The sequence below is a fragment of the Agelaius tricolor genome, unplaced genomic scaffold (assembly GCF_023055355.1).
Source record: "Agelaius tricolor isolate 1412-34295 unplaced genomic scaffold, bAgeTri1.0.p SCAF_54, whole genome shotgun sequence".
NCBI lineage: Eukaryota > Metazoa > Chordata > Aves > Passeriformes > Icteridae > Agelaius > Agelaius tricolor.
The window spans coordinates 435,721-455,836 of NW_027269314.1; the positions used below are offsets into that span (position 1 = coordinate 435,721).

The 20,116-nt window shown below is 67.5% G+C and overlaps 2 protein-coding genes across 3 annotated transcripts; both read left to right on the forward strand.

Annotated features, from left to right (window-relative positions):
• The first annotated feature begins 1,268 nt into the window (after positions 1-1,268).
• On the forward strand, positions 1,269-4,416 carry PCGF1 (polycomb group ring finger 1). Of its 2 annotated transcripts, none has more exons than XM_071455829.1 (9): positions 1,269-1,513; positions 2,330-2,435; positions 2,539-2,691; positions 2,946-3,017; positions 3,115-3,223; positions 3,341-3,374; positions 3,494-3,580; positions 3,655-3,735; positions 4,262-4,416. In XM_071455829.1, the coding sequence occupies exons 1-9, from the start codon at positions 1,418-1,420 to the stop codon at positions 4,307-4,309; spliced, it is 786 nt and encodes a 261-aa protein (XP_071311930.1). In that variant the 5' UTR covers positions 1,269-1,417; the 3' UTR covers positions 4,310-4,416. The 2 variants fall into 2 exon arrangements, with proteins under 2 accessions (XP_071311930.1, XP_071311931.1); XM_071455830.1 differs by having other exon boundaries at positions 3,497-3,580.
• An 11,262-nt stretch (positions 4,417-15,678) lies between these two features.
• Positions 15,679-19,521, forward strand: LBX2 (ladybird homeobox 2). The gene is made up of 2 exons (XM_071455765.1): positions 15,679-16,006; positions 19,136-19,521. Exons 1-2 carry the CDS (start codon positions 15,679-15,681, stop codon positions 19,519-19,521), a joined length of 714 nt encoding a protein of 237 aa, XP_071311866.1.
• The last annotated feature ends 595 nt before the right edge of the window (positions 19,522-20,116 follow it).

Sequence of the window (20,116 nt, forward strand, 5' to 3'; positions counted from 1 at the left end):
GGCTGTGTGCCAGGAGCTCCATGCTGCGGTGGGGGGTGCCAGCCCCTGCTCGGGGGTCCCGCCGTGCTCCTCTGCCCGCTCCCACTCCCTGACACGGACCAGCCTTCCCCGCCGTCCGGTCTGGGGTCCGGGGGGTGGCACAGTCCGTGAGGAGCCGTGGGGGGCTCTGAGGGGCCGCGGGGAACTCGGCTCGGCTCCGCATTAGCGCGGCCGCTGCTTCCCCTGAGCCAAACCTTCATTAGCGTGGCTCCGGCTGCGCCGGGTGGGGCCGCGGGCTGCTCCGCTGGCACCCCAAATTGTCAGCACCCCGGCACCCCAAACTACCAGCACCCCAAACCGTCAGACCCCAAACTGCAGCACCCAGCACCCGACACCCCGAACTGCCAGCACTTCGACCCTGCCAGCACCCCAGCACCAGACACCCCAAATGTCAGCACCAACAGCAGCGCGACACCCCAAACTGTACCATGCTGGTACCCCAGCGACACCCCCGCACCCCATCCCTGCCTGAACCCCGGCACCCCGAAGGGTCCCGGTACACCGAACTGCCAGGGCAAACACCCCGACCCTGCCGGTGCCGCTGCATCCCTGAGCCCAGCCCTGCCCTCGCCGCCGCCGTTCACGCTGTGCCCCTGTCGGGACACCCCGGTGTCCCCTCCCGAATCTTCCCAGACCCCCTGAGCCCCCCCAGATCTCCTGTACCCCAAGGACCCCCCTAACCCACTCCCCCGAGTCCCCTGCGTGTACCCCGCGTCCCACCCGGACTCCTTGTCCCCTTCGTAGCCTCCAGACCCCTCAGATCCCCTAAGACCCCCTCAAGCCCCCTCAGACTCCCTGAGACCCCCTGAGACCCCCTGAGACCCCCCAGATCCCCTCAGGCCCCCTTAGATCCCCTCAGGCCCCCTCAGATCCCCTCAGGCCCCCTCAGATCCCCTCAGACCTCCTCAGTCCCCCTCAGACTCCCTCAAATCCCCTCAGCCCCCGGTTCCCCCCCGGGCCCCCCACACTCCCGCTGCCCCCCCCAGTCCCTCCCGTTCCCCCGCGTTGCTCTGCTGCCTTCTGGCGGCGTTCCGCAGCACCACGCGCACGCAGAGCCCTCTCTGATTGGCGGCCGCTGCTGTCCGTCAAGAGCGCGCCCTCTCGCTATTGGCCAGCGTTGGGAACGCCCTCCCCTAAACACGGCGGGTCCGGTGGCGGCGGCTCGCGGCGGGTCCCCCTCACGGGCGAGGTCGGGGAGTCTCGGGATCCCGGGCCTCTCCCCGTGGGTCTCGGGGAAGGATCAGCACAGGGCCGAGCTTGCGCCGCCCGCCGCGACTCCAGACTCGCGGGGCACGCTAGGAGTTGTAGTCCCGCCGCTCGCTGCGGCCCCGCCCCGAACACGGAAGTGCGCGAGGCCACAGGCGGAGGCGGCTCTAAGATGGCGTCGCCTCCTCAGGGGGGCCCGATGGCCATCGCCATGCGGCTGCGGAACCAGCTCCAGGCCGTCTACAAGATGGACCCGCTGCGGAACGAGGCGAGCGGCCGTACCGGGAGGGCGGGAGGCCCCGGGAGGAGGCGGTGGCGGCGACACCGGGGGCCAGCTCGGGAGGGGACGTGAGGTGCCGCGGCGTTGCCGCTGGGGGGCGCTGTGAGACCGAGGGGCGGTGCGGGAAGGCGGGGCCTGGGAAAGGGGGCGTGGCCAGGGATCGGGGCAGGCACTGGGCTGGGGGTGTCCCCGGACCCCCAAAATCCCATTTTCTGATATAATAAGGCAAAACAGGGTATCCAGCCCACTTCAAATCCCGTTTTCTAGCGTAATAATGGAATACAGACTGGCCAGTGCTATGTTCTGGCGTGTTAAGGCAATACAAGGGGTGCAGCACCCCAAAATCCTGTGTTTTGCCATAATAATGGAAGACAGGAGGCACAGCCCCCCCAAATCCTGTTTTCTGCCATAATAAGAGCAAACAGCAGGCATGCCCCCCCAGAATCTCATTTTCTGGCATATTAAATTAAGATAGTGAGGTCAGCCTCTCAAAATCCCATTTTCAGGTGTAATAATGGAAGATGGGGCAATCCCTGCAAAATCCCGTTTTCTGACATATTTTGGCAAGACCAGGGTGTCCAGCCCCTCAGAATCTGTTTTCTGGCATATTAAAGCAAAACAAGAGGTGCAACTACCCAAAATCCCATTTTTTTAGCCTCTTAAGGGAATAGCAGGAGAAACTCCTTGGGGTACGCGGTTCCAGGTGAAGGATGAGAGGGGTCTCGGGGGTCTCCAGGTGACAGGTGAGGGTGGTCTTGGCATGCTCCAGGTGACCAGGTGACAGTGCTGTGTCCCCCCCCTCAGGAGGAAGTGAAGGTGAAGATGAAGGAGCTGAATGAGCACATCGTGTGTTTCCTGTGCGCCGGGTACTTCATTGACGCCACCACCATCACCGAGTGCCTGCACACCTGTGAGTGCCCCCACCTGCCTGGGGGGCTTGGGGGGGCTCTGGGGGTGCAGTGCCACCCCTCCCACACCTGTCCTTGTCCTCCCACACCTGTCCTTGTCCCCAGTCTGCAAGAGCTGCATCGTGAAGTACCTGCAGACCAGCAAGTACTGCCCCATGTGCAACACCAAGATCCACGAGACGCAGCCGCTGCTCAACCTCAAACTGGACAGGGTCATGCAGGACATTGTCTACAAGCTGGTGCCCGGCCTGCAGCACAGTAAGGGGACACAGGGGACATGGGGGGAGGCTCAGGGGACATGGCCTGCAGCACAGTACGGGGGACACGGGGGGGGCTCAGGGGGCATGGCCTGCAGCACAATACGGGGGACATGGGGATAGGGACAGGAATGGGGATATGAACAGGGAGAGATAAAGGGATGAGGACATGGTGGGAGGGAGGGAGGACAGCCAGGGACTGTCCTCAGGGCCAGCTGGGCCCAGGCGTGTCCCTGAGCCACCTGTCCCCTGCAGGTGAGGAGAAGCGGATCCGGGAGTTCTACCAGTCCCGAGGCCTTGACCGGGTGACGCAGCCCAGCGGTGACGGTGGGACAGGGGGGCACGGGGGGGTACAGGGGGCAGCCAGCCACGGTGCTGGGGGTGTCAGGGGCACAGGGGCTGACGGTGCCACCTGTGTCCCCAGACACGGTGGGGGGTGACCCCATGGGGCTCCCCTACAGCACCTTTGACCACTCGCGCGCTCACTATTTCCGCTACGACGAGCACGTCTCGCTCTGCCTGGAGAAACTGAGGTGAGTCCAGGGGGACTGCAGCCCCTCAGTGGGGTGGGGAGGGGACACAGGGGACACTGGGCACGGCCCCTGACACGTGAGACCCTGGACACGTGTTCCTTTCTCTTCCCGCCACAGCTCCAGCAAGGACAAGAGCAAGGCCATGCTGCAGGTGAGTGGGGATCCCTGCAGACCCCAGCCCTGACCCCCAGCTGTCACCCTGGTCCTGCCGGGGGTGTGTGGGGTCCCTGGAGACCCCCACAGTCCCCCAACCCTCTCTGCCCCTCACAGCAGAAATACGTGAGGTGCTCAGTGAGGGCACAGATCCGACACCTGCGGAGGGTCCTGTGCCATCGGCTGGGGCTGTCCCTGCAGCACGTGAGTGGGGGTCCCAGGGGGGGTGCCAGCCCTCAGAGGTGTCCTGGCCCCCCTGATGCAGCCCCTCTGTGCAGGTGCAGATCCTGTTTGACAATGAGCCCCTCCCCGACCACATGACAATGAAGCAGCTCTGGCTCTCACGGTGGTTTGGCAAGGTGTGCATCCATCATGAGGGATGGCAGCCTCTGATTTTGGGGTTCACCCCGTGGGGGGGTGACCCTCTGGGGGTGCCTTGGGGCAGTGTGGGGTTGGGGGATTGAGGATCTTTAATGTCAATGGCTGCAGTGGTGATCTGGGGGGGCCCCTGGCCCCTGCATGGGTCAGGCAATGGGGGGGGTCCCCAAAGGAGTTGGCCCAGTTTGGGGTGCAGCCCCAGGGGAGTCCTTGAGCTGAGATTGGGGTCTCTGTACTAGGGGACTTATGGGCTGGGAGTTGGGGTCTCTGCCTCAAGGGGATCTTGGGCTGGGGTTTGGGGTCATGGACTGGGATTGGGGCGTCCCTGGACTGAGGTTTGGGATCCCTGCCCTAGGAGGGAGTCCTGGGCTGGGGTTTGGGGTCATGGGCTGGAATAGGGGGGTCCCTGTCTGGGGGGATTCCCTGGGCTGGGATCTGGGGTCTCTGCCCCAAGGGGGGGGTCCTTGGCTGGGATCCCCCAGCCCTGACCCCCCCCTTGCCCCACAGCCTGCGCCCCTCCTGCTGCACTACAGCATCAAGGACAAGAGGAGGTAGGGGCAGGGGGTGGGCACTGCCCCCCAATGCAGCCCTGCTCCTGCCCCCCACCCCATAACTTATACCCCTCTTTGAATTTATTTTTGGAATAAAACTGTGGAAAAGCCCCCTTGAGTCCCTGCTTTGTCTGGGGGCGACTGGGGGGGGTCTCAGGAGGGTCCCCTCTGCTCCAGCAGCTCCAGGGGCTGCACTGGGGACTCAGTGACCCCTGGATGGGCTGCACCCATGGGGGGCTGAGTCGTGGGGTGCTGGGGGTGCACTGTGGGCACTGTGGCTGTGCAGCCCCCCCGTCCCCATTCCCCCGCCGTGCCGGGGGGGGGTCTCGCAGCCCCTCAGCCCTGCGCAGCGATCCCGACACCAATCCCGTCCCATCCCGGTCCCGTCACGGCTGCCTGCCGCGTGTCCGGCCCCCCGCCCCCATAATGAGCCTTAATGAAGCCATGGGCCCTTTGATTGCCGAGGGAACGGGGAGCCCCGCGCCGCCCTAATTAGCCCGGGCCAATATTCCGCCATCTGGATCCTCCCGCCGCACCACGGGCACAGCTGCAGGCGGGGGGGTCCCGGGAGCGGGGGTGTCCCTGGGGTGGGGCCGGGACCCACGGCCGCGGGCGGAACAGGTGCCGGATCCCGGTGATCCCGGTAATCCTGGTGATCCCGGGAACGCGGCTGCGGAGGGCCCAAAACGCCGCGGCGCTGACCCCGCTCCGCGCTCCCGGTACGGCGGTGCCGGTGCCGGGCTGTGTCGGGCGGCTGTCGGGGATGTCCCCTCCATCCTCGTCCCCGAACCGGGTGTCCCATCCTGTGCTGGGCACGGTCCCGGACCCAGCGGGATGGATGTGGCACCGGGGGCGCCGTGGCTCGTCCTTCATCCTCGGTCCCCGCGCCGGAACCCCCGCGCCGCCGCCGCCGCCGCCGCCGCCGCCGGGGGGATCCGGTTACGGCCCGGCCCGGCCCAGCTGTCGGCCATCGCTCACCGGGCGGGGCCGGCCGGGCTCGCCTGCCCAAAGCCCCCACAAGGACGAGGGGAAACGCGGGGGCTGCGAGGCCATGCGGGCGTGGGGATCCCAGCTGGGGCTGGGTGCAATGGGGGTTCCAAATGAGGCGGTGGGTGCAGGATTGGGGTCCCAACCGGAGAGGGACGGGCGGGGTTGTGGAATGGGGGTCCCAAATAGGACTGGGGGAGCAGGATGGGGGGTTCAGTAGGGCTGGAGGGTTTGGGGTGCAAGGTGGGAGTCCCGAGCAGAGGGTTTGGGGTGTGGGATGGGTGTCCCAAAAAAGGCTGGAGGTGTGGGGGAGCAGGATGGTTGTTCTAAACGGGGCCACAGGGATTGGGGTGCAAGTCTGGGGTCCCAGCCGAGGTTGGAAGGGTGGGGGTGCAGGATGGGGGTCCCTAATGGGAGCAGAAGGATGGGTGGGGGATCCTAAATCGGGATGCAGGGCTGGAGGTGTGGGACAGAGATCCCAAATGGTACCAGAGGGCTGGGGGTACAGTGTGGAGGAGCACGATGGGGATCCCAAACAGGGCTGGGGGTGCAGGACGAGGGTCCAAACGGGGGCTGCCTGTGGGGGAGTGGGCGTGGAGGTGGATGGATGGATGGACGGACGGATGGCGGGGGCTGTCCCTGCGTCTGTCAGCAGCGGCTCTGGCAGCCAGTTACAGACGGCAGAGCAGGAAGCCCCCCGGAGCCCCCCACCAGCCCTACACCCCCTCCCTTATCAGCGGCGGCCCCGGAGGAGCCTAATTCAAACCAACTGCGGGGCTGACGTTGGTAAATGAGCCCCCCGCCCACGGCCTGGCCCCAGCGCCCACGGGGGCTGCCCCGGGGAGGGGGGGACATGGGGGCTGGGGGATCCAGCGGGGCAGGGGCAGGTTCTGGGGGGATGTTCCCGTAGCCCCGAGGCGCCGTGGAGCTGAAGGCACTTTGATGTCCCCCCTGGCCCGTCATGCTCCGAGGGGGCTAATGGCCCCCGGCTCCAGCCCGGCAGAGAGGGAAACCTGAGCCCCCAGCCCCCTGTCCTTAACCTGGGGGGCTGTCGGGGGTCCCCAGCTCTGCCCGAGAGGATTTGGGCATGGCATGGATGGATCCACGCGAGCAGGGGGACGGGACCCTTCAGAGCTCCTTGGTTCTGTGGGACCCCCAGGAGCCCCTCTGGGGATGGTGGCACCCCCAGCCTGGAGGGTGCCAGGGCTCGGGTGCGGGGTGAGAGGTGAAGGGACCCTCCCATGGAGTCGCAGGGATGTGCCAGGGGGCTGCAGGAGCAGTGCAGGGAGGGGTCTGTGGGAGGGACCCCACAGAGAGACCCCTCAATCCCCCCGCCCCCCACCCACAGCCCTCCTGTGCCTTGTGGGGGGCACTGGGGGCACAGCGTCGCCCCTCCCTCCTGTGCCATGTCCCCAAGCACTGCCCACCCCTGCCCCTCACCGGGCCCCCTCTAAAACCCCGGAAAACCCACGAGCCCCATGGGCTCTCACTCTGGGGGTCCCGCTCACCCCCTGCCCTGGGGACCCCGGGCTGCTGAGCCCCCCCCGGCTGCACCGTCCCCGCCGTGCTCCGGCAGCACCGGCTCCGCGCAGCCGCGACAGGGACAGAGGAGCCCCGGCACCCTCACAGCCCATGGCCGGGTGAGGGACCATGCCCGGCCCCCTGGAACGTGGTGGGCACTGCCATGGGCTGGGTGGGCACCGTGGGGACACGTGTGACACGGTGTTGTCCCATATCCTGAACTCCCACCGCAGGGCAGCACACAGCCACCACCCATCCCCTGTGGTGCCCATCCCATGCCATCCCCTCCGTGCCCAGCGGCACGGGCACGCGGCTGTCACGACAGGAATGAGCTGTCACGACGGGAATGAGCTGTCACGACGGGAATGAGCCGCTTCCCCAGCGCGGGGACGTTCCCTGGAACGAAGCGCCGGGATGAGGCTGATGAGAAAAATCCAAACGCAATTTAATTCCTGTCACCGCCTGAGCGGCTCCAAATGACGCCGGGGGGTTCTGACGGGCCCACGCTGAGCCCCCCCCAACCCCAGCCCACCCCCATTTCCTGAGGTGCCGTTTCCTGAGGATGTGGGCACCGGCACTGGCACCGGGATGCCCGCCGGCCTGGGAAGGGGGGGCACCTTCCTGCGGACAGAGGGGTCACGGCAGGGCCTGGGAAAGCGCCGCCCCCGGGACCCCAACACCCCCCGCAGCCGCCGGGGGCACCCCCGGGATTGCTCGGAGCAGCCGCGATGGTGATGGAGCACTTGTGGCACCGAGCCGGTGCCACCGGCATCCCCGGGAGCCTGGAGACGGCAGCAGTCCCGGCTGCTCGGTGCTGGCAGAGCGAGTGTCACCGGCGAAAGGGCCACCGGGCACCGGCAGCCCCGGTTGGCACGGGTGCGAGGGGCCGTGGGGTCGTGGGAGCCGGCTCAAGGCACCTCTCCGCGTTTCTCGTGTTATTTTGGCCCCGGCTTATTTTCAAAGCACCTCTCCACGTCTCCCGGGTTATTTTGGCCGCCGGAGTTTCCTCCGAGCCTTTGTGTGGCGGCCGCAGCCCCCCCGCGCCCCCCGGGCTGCCCGCACGGGCGGGGGATGCCCGTGGGAGCGGCCCCCGGTACGGCCCGCACGGAGTGGATCGGCGGCGGGGGAACGTGGGGAGGGGGCGCCGGTACCGGGGGGTCTGCCACGGGCTAGGGTGGGATATGGGATGTGGGGCATGGGATGTAGGATGTGGGATGGGATTGGACATGCGTGGGTTGTGGGACATGGGATATGGGATGGGACATGGGATGGGATATGGGACATGGGATATGGGATGTGGGATGGGATTGGACATGTGTGGGATGTGGGATATGGGATGTGGGATATGGGATGGGATTGGACATGGATGGGACGTGGGATGTGGCACATGGGATGTGGGATATGGGATATGGGATGTGGCATAGAATGGGATAGGGGGCATGGGATATGGGATTGGGATGTGGGATATGGGATGGGATATGGGATATAGATTGGGACATGGGATGGGATATGGATAAAATATGGGATATGGGACATGGGATGGGATATGGGATGGATAAGGGATGGGACATGGGATGGGATATGGATATGAGGTACAGGATGGGATATGGACATGGGATACAGGATGGGGTATGGGATGGGACATGCAGTGCACAGGGGAAGCACACATGGGGTACAGGTGGGCACAGAGGGCAGGTGTGGGTGCCCTCGGGGGGTGCCAGCCTGCTCCCAAGGGTCTGTGGTTTGGGTGCTGCTGCCCTGACGTGGATGCTGGTGCCACGGTGTTGGTGCCACAGCAAGGGTGCCATGGTGCCAGTGCCACCCCCTGGTGTGGATCCCAATGCCACGATGCGGGTCCTGGTGCCATGGTGTGGGTGCCAGTGCCACAGTGTGCATACCAGTGCCACCGTGGGGTCCCGGGTGCCCCGTGTGTCCCAGTGAGGTGGCACTCACCATCCCTCCATTGTTCCACCCATTGAAGTCGGTGTTTCCTGGCGGGTTTGTCCCGGCCTGTCAGTGCCGGTGCTTCCCAGCCATAAATCACCCAGCACGGGGGTTTGGTGCCCCTATGCCCACAGCCACAGCCTGGCAAGGGGCTCCCACTGAGCCCACCTTCACTTGGGACCTGCCAGGGCAGGGCAAGGGCTCACTGGAGCCCTGTGGCACCGTCAGGATGGGCATCTCCCACCCATCTCCCCTGGCTCCCCATGGTATAACGGGATGTGGACAACCCCGGGGTTGGGATTTGGGGCAAATCACTTTCAAAAGATTGGAAGTACCCACGGCAGCCCAGCCCATGTGCCAGGGCTTGGGACGCTCCCTCCACTCCTGTCTGGCTGCCCCCAGCGCCCCGAGGCTTCCGTCCGGGCCCAGCGCTGCCGGCACGGCCGTTCCCTCCGCTATTCCCAGCATTTCCTGGGGTTTATTGTCTTCCCCTCCCTGTCCCACCTTCCTCGCAGGAAACCCTTCGTCCCACGGGGCCGGCGGCTCCGTTACCAGCAGGACGGCGCTCCCGGCCCCCTCCCCACGGGCAGGGATACAGCCGGAGCCCCGGCAGCTGCTCAAGCCCCCAAACCCCGCTCAGACCCCGGTACCGGGGGGTCCCGGCTATACCGGCAGGTCTGAGCCCCCATCACGGCCGTGCCGGTGTCGATACCGGGGTTCCACAGCGGAGAAGAGGCTGGGGACTGTCCCCAGAGCCTGTGGGGAGGGGGGGCGTGTTCTGCCACGGCTGTCGCCCACCAGTCCCCTGATCCCTAAAACAATTTGGGCGCGTTATTGCAAGGCCGCGTCTCCGTCTGCCGGATAATTGCATGCGATCTGCAGGGCGGGGCCGTGCCGCCATCATCCCGCGGCTCTGACGGCGGCACCGGGGCTGGAGAGAAGTGGGGGAGCTCAGCAGGACAAGGGGGTGCTCTTGGAAGGGTGAACAGGGCTCTGCTCCCTCCCCATCCCCGTCTCATCCCATCCCCATCCCTGTGTCCGTTCCATCCCCATCTCCACCTCATCCCATCCTCATCCTCATCCATCCTCCTGCTCTTCCTGCACCCCCCGGACCCCCCCGGGGCCTCGGGCGGCAAATTCCAAAGGGCACCCGGGAAGATTAATGGCGGGGCCGGGGCCGGGGCCGGGGCTGGGCCGGCCGGTAACCGGATCGCCCCGCGGGAGCAGGAATGCGCCGCTGCTGACCCCGCCGTGCCCGCCCCGCCGCGAGGGTCCCGCCACGCGGGGTCACCACGGGCTCGGTCACCACGGGCACCGCGCAGCCCCTGCCGGGGACATCCCGCGGTCCCCAAAGCCGCTGGGGCTCTGTCCCCGCATCCCCAAAGCCGGAGACACGTCCTGGGGACACACAGGCACAGGCAGTGGCGCCGAGGTCTCTGCGGTGGGGTGACACAGCCGTCACGGGACGGGCGCCATGTGCCACCTCCCTGCCCACATCCCGAGGGTGCCACGTGCCACCACCTCTGCCAACAGCAAGATGGGCACAGGGGTTCCATGTCCCTCTTCTCGCCCCATCCTCGGGGGAGCAGAGACCCCTCCTGCAGCCCCCCGGGAATGGGGACACCCGGTGTTGTCGTGCCGTGCCGTGGGACATGCGGGGGCTGCGGGGGCTGCAGGCGGCGGGCGCGGAGCAGCTGTCGGGTCTAAAGTTACGGTGGCTGCTGGGGGCGGGGAGCGAGGCCCGGACAGGAACAGGGTCCCCGCGGGGGTGTCCTCGCTTGGGGTCCCCCTGTTGTCCCACCCTGAAGGTCCCGCGGGGCGCAGGGCCGGACCCCGCCAGGCGGGGAGGATGCAGGACAGACGGACAGACCGGGGCTAAGAATAGCGCTGGGGTGGGAGGAGGAGGAAGGATGGGGCTTCCTCTGCGACGCCTCTTCTTCCTCCTACCCGGCTCTGCCAGGCGGCACGTGTGACACGGGGACACTCCGAGTGCCACCTGCCCCCCCGTGCGCCGTGCCAGTGTGACAGCCCCTGCTGGCGGTGTCCCCTGGAGCACCCACCGTGCCCGCGGCCCGTACGAGTGCCACCCCCACCGTCCCCTGCCGCTGTCAGGCCCCATCACCGCTGTCACCCCCCGCTGCCGCCGCCGCGTTTCGTTGCACTTCACTTTTTAATTAACCTCGGGGCGCTGCCTCGCCGGGGTTAATGGCAGCGGTGACCCGCGCGGCCATCGATTCCCCGAGCCCCGCGCCGCGCTCGCTGCGACGGTCGGGCCCCCTCGGGGTCCTGCGGGATGACAGGGGCGTGTGTCCGCCCCCTCCCCTTCAATCCCACGCATGGCAGAGTCCCGCAGGACCCCCGGCGTGCCCCCACTCTGCTGCCACCCTCTGCCGCCACACATTGCTCGAGGTGTCCCCAGCCAGGTTTAGGGGTGGTCCCTGGTGCCACGTCCTCACCGGGGACCCCCTCCCGGCCGTTCAGTGGCCCCGTGGCCGTGCCAAAGGCGGGGTCCCCCCATCCTCCTGCAGCCGCCCCAGCCCCCTCCCAGCTCAGGTGCCCCTGTCACCCCTCCGCGCTTTAATCCGGGGCTCGTTCATCTTGGGCGGGGGCCGGGCTGTCAACGCCCAGACGGGCCATTTCCGAGCCGAGTCCCCCGCGCTCGGCCCTAATTGAATCCTCATGGCCCCGCCGCCGCCCCGGCCCCGCCGCGGCACCCGCCACCGTCCCGCTGCCCGCAGCGGGGCTCTCGGGGCTCCCGGTGCCACGGGGAGCCTGGGGGTGCCCCACGGCAGGCACCAGCCGGAGGCGCTCGGAGCCCCCCACCCACCATCCCCGGTTGCTGCCGCCTCTCCCCCGGTACAGAGACCCCCGCCCGGTGGGCAGCTCTGGGATCCCACGCCTCCACCGCCCCCCCCAGAGCCGCAGGTCAATTTTAGGCGGACCCCGAGCCCACGGTGGTCCCAGCGGGTCCCGGTGCCGGGGCAGGGACGGGGAGCGCCCCCCATGCCGGCCGTGCCGTGCGGGGGTCAGGGGGCGTGGGCGGCCGGGAGCGCGGCGGGGGGGCCGCGGCGTTTGCTGCAGCCGGAGCCTTTGAAATGCAAACCCCCCCCTCCGCCCACGGCCCATTTGGCTGGAGTTTGGCCCAGGCACAAATGGAGGCCCCGGAGCGAGCAGGGATTCCAGGGGAGTCCAGGGGGGTGCGGCAGCTGGGGCCGGTCCCTGAGCGCTGGCACTGAGGGCTCCACGTGTGTGCGCTCCTGCACACGCGTGTGGCGGCTCTGGGTGGGAGCTGCTGTGTCCGGGAGCGCTCTACGCACACCTGGACACAGCTGCACACACCGGCACACGCGCCTGCACACCTGCACACAGCTGTGCCCGCACACACGGCTGCGAGGAGTCCGCTGGCGTGGCTGGGGCCACACAGACACACGGGTGTGGGAGCCATGGAGGCGTGTGCAGGGCCCCGTGTGTCCCTAGTCCTGCACTGTCGCCATGTCTATATCCCCATCCCATCCCATGGATCCCATCCCATCCCCATCCCATCCCCACCCCATCCCACCCCATTCCCCCTCGCTCCCCCCGTGCCCTGGTTGTGCTCAGACCCCCGGGGCGCGGGGGGCGATGTCGCTCCCGTTAATGAATCGATGATTTGCCAACAGCCCCAGGGAGGGATCCCCGTCCCCCCGGCTCCCCCGACTCCCGACACATCCATCCCCATTCACCGGAGCCAGGTGTAATCCCATTATTCCCGGCTCCGCCGAGCTCCCAGCCCACCGCAGGGTCAGGATTTATTGCCAGTAATTGCTGGGGTCCCGTCCCCCGGCGCGGGGGGGCTCCCGGCACCCCCCCGGCTCTGCCGCCGCTCTTTACACTTTAATTCCGCACCGAGCTGTTCCCTTATTAAAGGAAAATTCATTTGCCAGCGATTTCCATGTGCCGGGGCCGCGCGGGGCCGAGGCCCTAATCGCGTTACAGAGCGCTGCGGCGCAATATTGGGATGGAGCCGATAAATAATGGATCAGGGCGGCGCGGCGCGGGGGAGGCGCGTTCCGGGGGCGCCGCACCCCGAGTTGTGGCACCCCCGGCGCTGCGCTGGCACCCTCAGCACCCCGCTCCTGACATCCTGCTCCCAGAGCCCTGGCACCCCACTCCCGACACCCCAGAGCCCTGGCACCCCCAGCACTCTGCTCCTGACACCCCGGAGCCCTGGCACCCCCAGCACCCCGTTCCCGGAGCCCTAGCACCCCCAGCATCCCAGAACCCCGCTCCTGACACCCCGTTCCCAGAACCCTGGCACCCCAACACCCCCAGCACCCTGATCCTGACAGCCTGAAGCCCTGGCACCCCCAGCACCCCGCTCCCGGAGCCCTGGCAACCCCAGCACCCCCCTCCCGGCCCCGGGTGGGGGAATCCCGGGAGCTCCCGGTGCTTGGAGCCACGGCAGCCCCCGAGATGGGCCGTGCTGGGTGGGGGGGACAGGGCAGCAGCTCCAGCTCCAGCACGGACACCCCCTGGGTGCCCCCTCACACAACCCCCCTCACGTGTGCACACTCGTGAACACACACACACACACACACACACACACACAGACATACACACACACAGACACACACACACGCGTGTGCCCCGCTGCTGCTCATGGCGGGGATGGGACGTGAGGGGCTGGGACACCCGAGCTCCCAGACCTCCAGGACCCCCCCAGAGACCCCCGGGGACACCCCCGGGGTGGAGGAGCGGGACAGAGGCGGAGGCTGTTAGTGCCACACCGGGTGCGGTAGCCCGGGGTGCCCTCAGCCCCACGCCGTGGACGTGCCCGTCACCGTCCCCTCGGGCCGCGGGCCAGCCCCGGGCACTGTCCCGGCTCCGCAGGAAGCTCCCGTGTTCCTGCAAAACCCCCGAGGGCTCGTTTGGTTCCCACCCTGTGGCCTGGTTTGGGGTGAAAAGCGTTTCCCGTCCTGTGTTCCCGGCAGCCGGAGCCAGCACTTCCCACAGCGGGGGGAAGCCGGAGGGGTCGGGCAGGGTTGGGGGGCTCAGCCCACCCCAAAAATGCCTCAGCGGCCGCTTTGGGGCACGAGTGGGGGCTCGGGGAGGGAAGGAGGTGCCGGCACCATGAGCTGGGAGCACCCCTGAGCGCAGGGATTCACCCCGAAGGCTGAAGAGCAGGGTGGGGATAATGGGGGGTTGATGAAAGGGGGTGAGGGTGACAGCCCATCCATCAGGGTGAGCAGCACTGCCGGGTTCCTGCAGATTCCGAGGTGCCAGACCTCCAGGACCCCCCCAGAGACCCGCAGGGCCACCCCCGGGGTGGAGGAGCGGGACATCGGCTCCCACATTCCCAGCCCGAGATTGCCGCGGTCCCGGCTGGCCCCGCAGGAGCCGGAGCGTTCCAGAGGGGTTGGCTCAGCGGGTGGGCGGCCGCGATTCCCATCAACACGAGAACGTGGAATCACCCCGAGCTGCGATTTCCCTCCGTGTGTGTCCCAGGACTGAGACCGCGGCCTCCCCGTGGGGCTGGGATCCCCGGCAAGGGCTGGGGACCCCTGGCAATGGCTGCGACCCCCGGCAAGGGCTGCGACCCCCGGCAATGGCTGCGACCCGCATTCCCCGCTCCCCGGGCGCCCAGGGCCTTGTGGCCGGCACGGTGGCCTCATCCCAGCGGTGCTGCTGGAAGGGACTGGGCTCACTGGGGTCCAATCCGAGTGCGGCACCGCTGGGTGGGGGGTGGGAATGGGGGGGTCCCAGCTCGGCACGGGCTCCGTGCCCCGGTGAGAGCGGGCGGCGCGTGCGGCCACGGCAGCTCCGCCATCTCCCCGCGCCCTGCGGAGAGGACAAAAGCCGCGTGCGAGGAATCCGTGCAAACGCCGCTGTGCCCGGCACGCCGCCGTGCGAGGGGCCCCGTGTCCCCTCTCCCAAAACGAGCCCCCCCTCCCCACAACCCCCCCCGAGCCCGCCGGCCTTTAATTGCTCCGGCTGCTGGGAAATTTCAAGGTTGAATTTGTCAAACTCCGATTTCCAGCCGGGAGATCGCGTTCTGCCTTTGTCAGCAAGATTGAAAAAATCCCCCCCCCCCCACCCCCTCCACTCTCTCCCGCCCCCTCCCCACTTCCATAATCCCGGCATCGGCGCTGCCGGATCCCCCTGCACCTGCTCCCCCAAGGCGGCTCCGTGTGCTCGCACCGGCCCCCCGGCACCGTCCGCAGGTTCATTACCGCCGTGACCCCCGTGACCTCGCCGTGTCCCCGGTCCCAGCGACACATCCATGGGGACACCCGACGGGATTGGGCCTGGAGGGCACCGAATCACCTCTTCAGAGGGGCGATTCGGCATCTCCCAGCCCCAAAGCCGCCGGATAATCCGGACGCGGCGTCGCCAGCCGGGCCTCACCTGCGTGTGCGGCATCCCGGGATTTTTACGAGCGGCCGAAATCCCGGAGCTATTTGTACCGGGAAAGGGCAGCGGGAATGTGGCGGGGTGGGATGGGGGGCGGAGGGGGGGGGGGGGGGGGGGAATTTATGGCTCTGAAACCCAAAACCCACCCAAAAGGGCTTAATCACTCCCAGCCGCGGCCCCGATGCTTTTATGGGGCATTTTAGAGCAAAAGAGCCAATAAATTTTTGGGTGAGGGTAAGAGCCGCGGTGAGGATGAGGAGGGAGCAGAGGAGGAGGAGGGGGGACCCGCTGGGGTGGGTTAAAATGAGGGAGACAACAGGGGGGAGGCGCGGGGCTGCGCCCCGGTAGTGGCGGAGAGGGGTCGGTCCCGTCGTGTCCCCCCCCCCGGCAGGGGGGGCGTCGGTGGCTCCTCCTCCTCCTCCTCCCGGTATCCCGGGGCTTTAAGGCGGTGGAACGGGAATCTCGGGGCTGGGGGGTGGGGGGGGGGCGGCGGCGGCGGGTCCCGGTCCCGGCGCGGGTCCCGGTCCCGGCATGACCTCGGCGGGGGAGGCGGCCGGTTCCCCCCCGCTGCCCGCCGCGGTCGGCGGCCACCGGCGGAGCCCCCTGGACCGGCTCCCGCCCCCCGCCAACACCACAAAACCGCTGACCCCCTTCGGCATCGAGGACATCCTCGGACGTCCCCGCGGCGGGAGCCCCCCCGGGACCGGGACCGGGACCGGTCCCGCCGCCCCCCCCGCCCCGACAGGGCCCCGCGGCGGCGGCGGCGGTTGCGCCCCGGCCTCGCCGCTCTGGGCGCTGGAGGAACTCGCCAGTAAAACCTTCCAGGGGCTGGAGCTGGGAATGCTGCAGGCGGCCGGAGGTACCGGGGAGCTGCCGGGGCGGGGGGGCTCCGCCGGGAGCGGGGCGGGCACCGGGAACCGGCACCGGGCAGGTGGCGGGGCTGGAGGGCGGTGGGGAGGCCGTGGCGAGGCCAGGGACGCCCCTCGTCCCCTGTCCCGGGAAGTTTCCTCCTTGTCCCAGAGGGGCGAGCGGGGCTGGGAGGCCCGAGAAGCCGCCGGTGCTCGGCCGGGACACCGGGGACACGCGGCAGCCTGAGTCCGAAGGGACGGAGAAGTCCCGGGGCCGGACACGGCGAACCGGAGCGAGCCCCGGCCCCGCGGAGCCGCCACAGGCACCGAGGTACCGGAGCTCCGGGAGAACCGGCCGCGCCGGGGCCGGCAGCTTTACCGGGAGCCGCGGGACCGGGCGGCGGATCGGCGCCGCCGAGTCGTGACCGTGACCGTGACCGAGCGCGGGGGCCCGCCGGCAACGGAAACCCGGTACCGGCCCCGAGCCTCCGTCCGGGGCTCGGCCTGCCCGAGCGGCCCGGTACCGGAGGGGTCCGACGGTCGCTCACGGACGGGCACGAAGCGTCCCCACATCTCACGGGCTCGGCCGAACCGGGAGGACGGGCGGACACCGAGAGACAGCACGGCGCCTCCGGGAACGAATAAATCCGTTCCTGGGTTGGAGAGACAGACACGGACGGACAGATCGTGTCTCCGGGATGAACGGAAAATCCCTCACACGGAGGGACACACGGACAGGCAAAGCACGGCGTCACCGGGAATGAATAAAAAACGTGACCGAAAAAGGCCCCGGTAATTAACACAGAAAAATAATTACCGTCCTTACCGAGACGGACAGAGAGGGTCTCCGTGATTAACGTGAAAAAAAAAATATTACCGGGACGGACAGACGGACAGTCACGGCAGAGCAGCGTGCCGGTAATTAACGGATACGGCTGGGCACAACGCGACTCACGCCGGTAACGAAAACCCCTTCGGACAGACGGACACGGACCGCTAGATCAGCCCTGCCGTGAGTAACCGAACCTCCGTTACCGGCCGGACAGATGAACGAGGATGGAGCCAGACTCCGGTAATTAACGGGGGAAAAAATTATCCCTAATTATGGAGAGGTGCTCCGGGAATTAAGGAACTCATCATAGTGGGCAGACAGACGGACAGACAGACAGAGCAGCGATCCTGTGATTAATGAATAAACCAACCCGTTAACGGGCGGACAGACAAACAGAACGGGGACGCCTCGGGCTCCCGGTTTTATGGTAAAAACCCCTCGTTATCTGACAGACGGACACGGCAAGGAATGAAATAAGCGACCGAAAATATCCCGTTACCGGGTGGACAGACGGACAGGAACGGGGGAGAAAAATTCCCTTTTTCGGGACGCACAGACGGACAAAAACGGGGCCGATCGGGGCTCCCGGAATTAAGGTAAAAAGGCCCGTTACCGGACGGACAGATCGCAGAAAAAGAATCGAAAAAAAAATGGAAAACGAAAAAAAATTTTTACCGGGCCATCAGACGGACAGAAATGGGAACGATAGCGGCTCCCGAACAGAAATGGGAACGATAGCGGCTCCCGGGGCCGAGGTAAATTCCCGTTACCGGCCGGACGGAAGGACAGACACGGGACTAAGAAAAATGAACGAAAAAAATCTCGCTGCCGGCCGGACAAACACGGGAGCGATCGGGGCTCCCGGAGCGGGCGTGAAACTCCGGTACCGGCCGGACAGATGGACACGGCCGGGCGGGGATCTCGGAATTAACAAAACCCGGTGGCGAACCGGCGGCCGGTAACGGCGGAACGAGCCGGGACTGGCGGGCAGATGGAGGTGCCGGTAATTCAGGTAAAACCTCGGTACCGGGACGGACACACCGACACAGCCGGGACTGCCCCGGGCTTCCGCGATGAACGAAAACGCCTCTTCGCCGCGACGGAAGGACAGACTGACAACGGAGCGATCAGGGCTCCCTGAGCAGCGGTAAATCCCCGTTACCGGGATGGACAGACGGACAGAAACGGGGTCGATCGGGGCTCCGGGAGCGGAGGGGAAGCCTCGTTACCGGACTGACGGACGAACACGGCACCGATCGGGTTTTCGTGACCGCGGTAAAGCCGTGCTACCGGGACGGAGCCACGGACTCGGCCGGGACCGCCCGGGGCTCCTCCACCGAGCGAGGAGTGGAGCCCGCGCTGCGAGAGACCCCGGGAGCCACCGCCGGTATTGGGGGACGCACGGCCCGAGCGAGCCGCGTTACCGGTGCCACCGGCAGCGGCGGGGCTGGCACGCACCGGGGGCCGGAGCGGGAAAGAGACCGGGACAGCGATCGGGATCCCGCCGGCGGCGAGCAGCCGTGCCCGGGGTGGCGATCGCGTCTCGCCGGGGTTCTTGAGGTCGCTGGGGGCAGCAGCGACAGCACCGGGGCCGGGAGAGGAGAAATGATCGAATTGGGGACCTGCACGGTCTTGGGTCTCCTGGAATCGCAGAGAAGGAGGGTCCCGGTTCTCTACCGAGGCTCCCGGCTTCGTTCCGGGCTCCCGGAGCAGCCGCCGGGGTGACGCGGGTGTCTCAGCCCCGGTCGCGACGGAGACGACTCCGACACGACCGCGGCCGCTGTAGAACGATGCGTCCCGGCTGCCGGCACCGGCCGCGGTTTGGTTTGCTCGGTTCCGTTGGGCACCACTCGGTACGGCTTTGGTACGGCTTGTCTGCCTTCGGTTCCATGTGGGCCCGTTCGTCTCCGTTCGACCGGGAGCCGGCGGGGCCGGGACGCACCCGCAGGGCTCGGCGGGGCCGGTGCGGCTGCATTTACCGGCGCCCCGGCACTGCCGTGCCCTCGGGCCGGGACCCGCCGTGCCCAGGGTGGGTCCCGGTGCCTGTACCGGTGTCTTTGACCCGACGCCGCTGCCTCCGCCGCTCGAGGCCCGCGGTGCCGGTGCTGTCCGGGTCCCCGTGCCGGTACCCTGCCCCACAAGCCCTTCCCCGCCGGGCATCCCGGTGCCGCCGCGGTTCCCGGGGCCGTTCCCGGTGCGATGCCCTGCCGCCGCAGGCACAATCCAGCCGGGCGCCCGGGTTCGTTCCCCGGTGCGGGTGCCGGTGCTGCTCCCCGGTCCCCATGCCCTAACCCCGCTGTCTCCGCAGGTCCGTCCCCGCCGGGCGCCTCGGGCCCGCGCCCTCCCTGCAGGAAGCGTCGCAAGTCCCGGACTGCGTTCACGGCGCAGCAGCTGCGGGAGCTGGAGCAGCGATTCCGGCGGCAGCGCTACCTCTCCCCGGTGGACCGGGACGCGCTGGCGGCGCGGCTGGCGCTCTCCGCCGCCCAGGTCATCACCTGGTTCCAGAACCGCCGCGCAAAGCTCAAGCGGGACCTGGAGGAGCTGCGGGCGGACGTGGCCTCGCTGCAAGCGCTGCCCCCCGCGGCTCTGCAGCAGCTGGCGGGGCTGCCCGAGCCCCCGGGGGCTCCCGGGACCGGCCCCGGGACCACAGAGCCCGCTGAGCTCGAGGAGGAGGAGATCGACGTGGCGGACTGAGCCGAGCGCGCTCGGCTCCGTTCGGATCCGGTGGCACCGAGACTGCTCCGTTCGGACCCACTCGGGCCGGCTCGGCTGAGTTCGGATTCACTCGGGTCGGGTCAGGCCGAGACTGCTCCCTTCGGCTTCGTTCGGCTCTGTTCGGGTGCACTCGGCTCCGTTCGGACCCACTCGGGCCGGCTCGGCTGAGTTCGGATTCACTCGGGTCTGTTCCGGCCGAGACTGCGCCGTTCGGCTCCGTTCGGACTGACTCGGCCCCGCCACTCCCGCTCCCTTCGGTTCCGAAAGGAGCCGAGCCCAGCCCCGCCCCCTCCGTGCACCCTTTTGCGGCTTTTTTTTTTTTTTTTTTTTTGTTCGTCTTTCCATTTCTTTTACTTTTTTTTTTTTTTTTTTTAATTTTATTTTCTATCAGCCCCGGTGTAAATATTTGCAATAAAGGCAACACCTTAATATGGACCCCAGAGCCCTCCACCCACCCCCCCACTTTTTTCCGGGCGAGCACCTCCCACCGCGGGCATTAATTTGTTTTAACCGGTGATTAATTACCGGCTGCGGCCGCCCCTGCCCCCCTCAATTTGCATATTAATCAAATTGT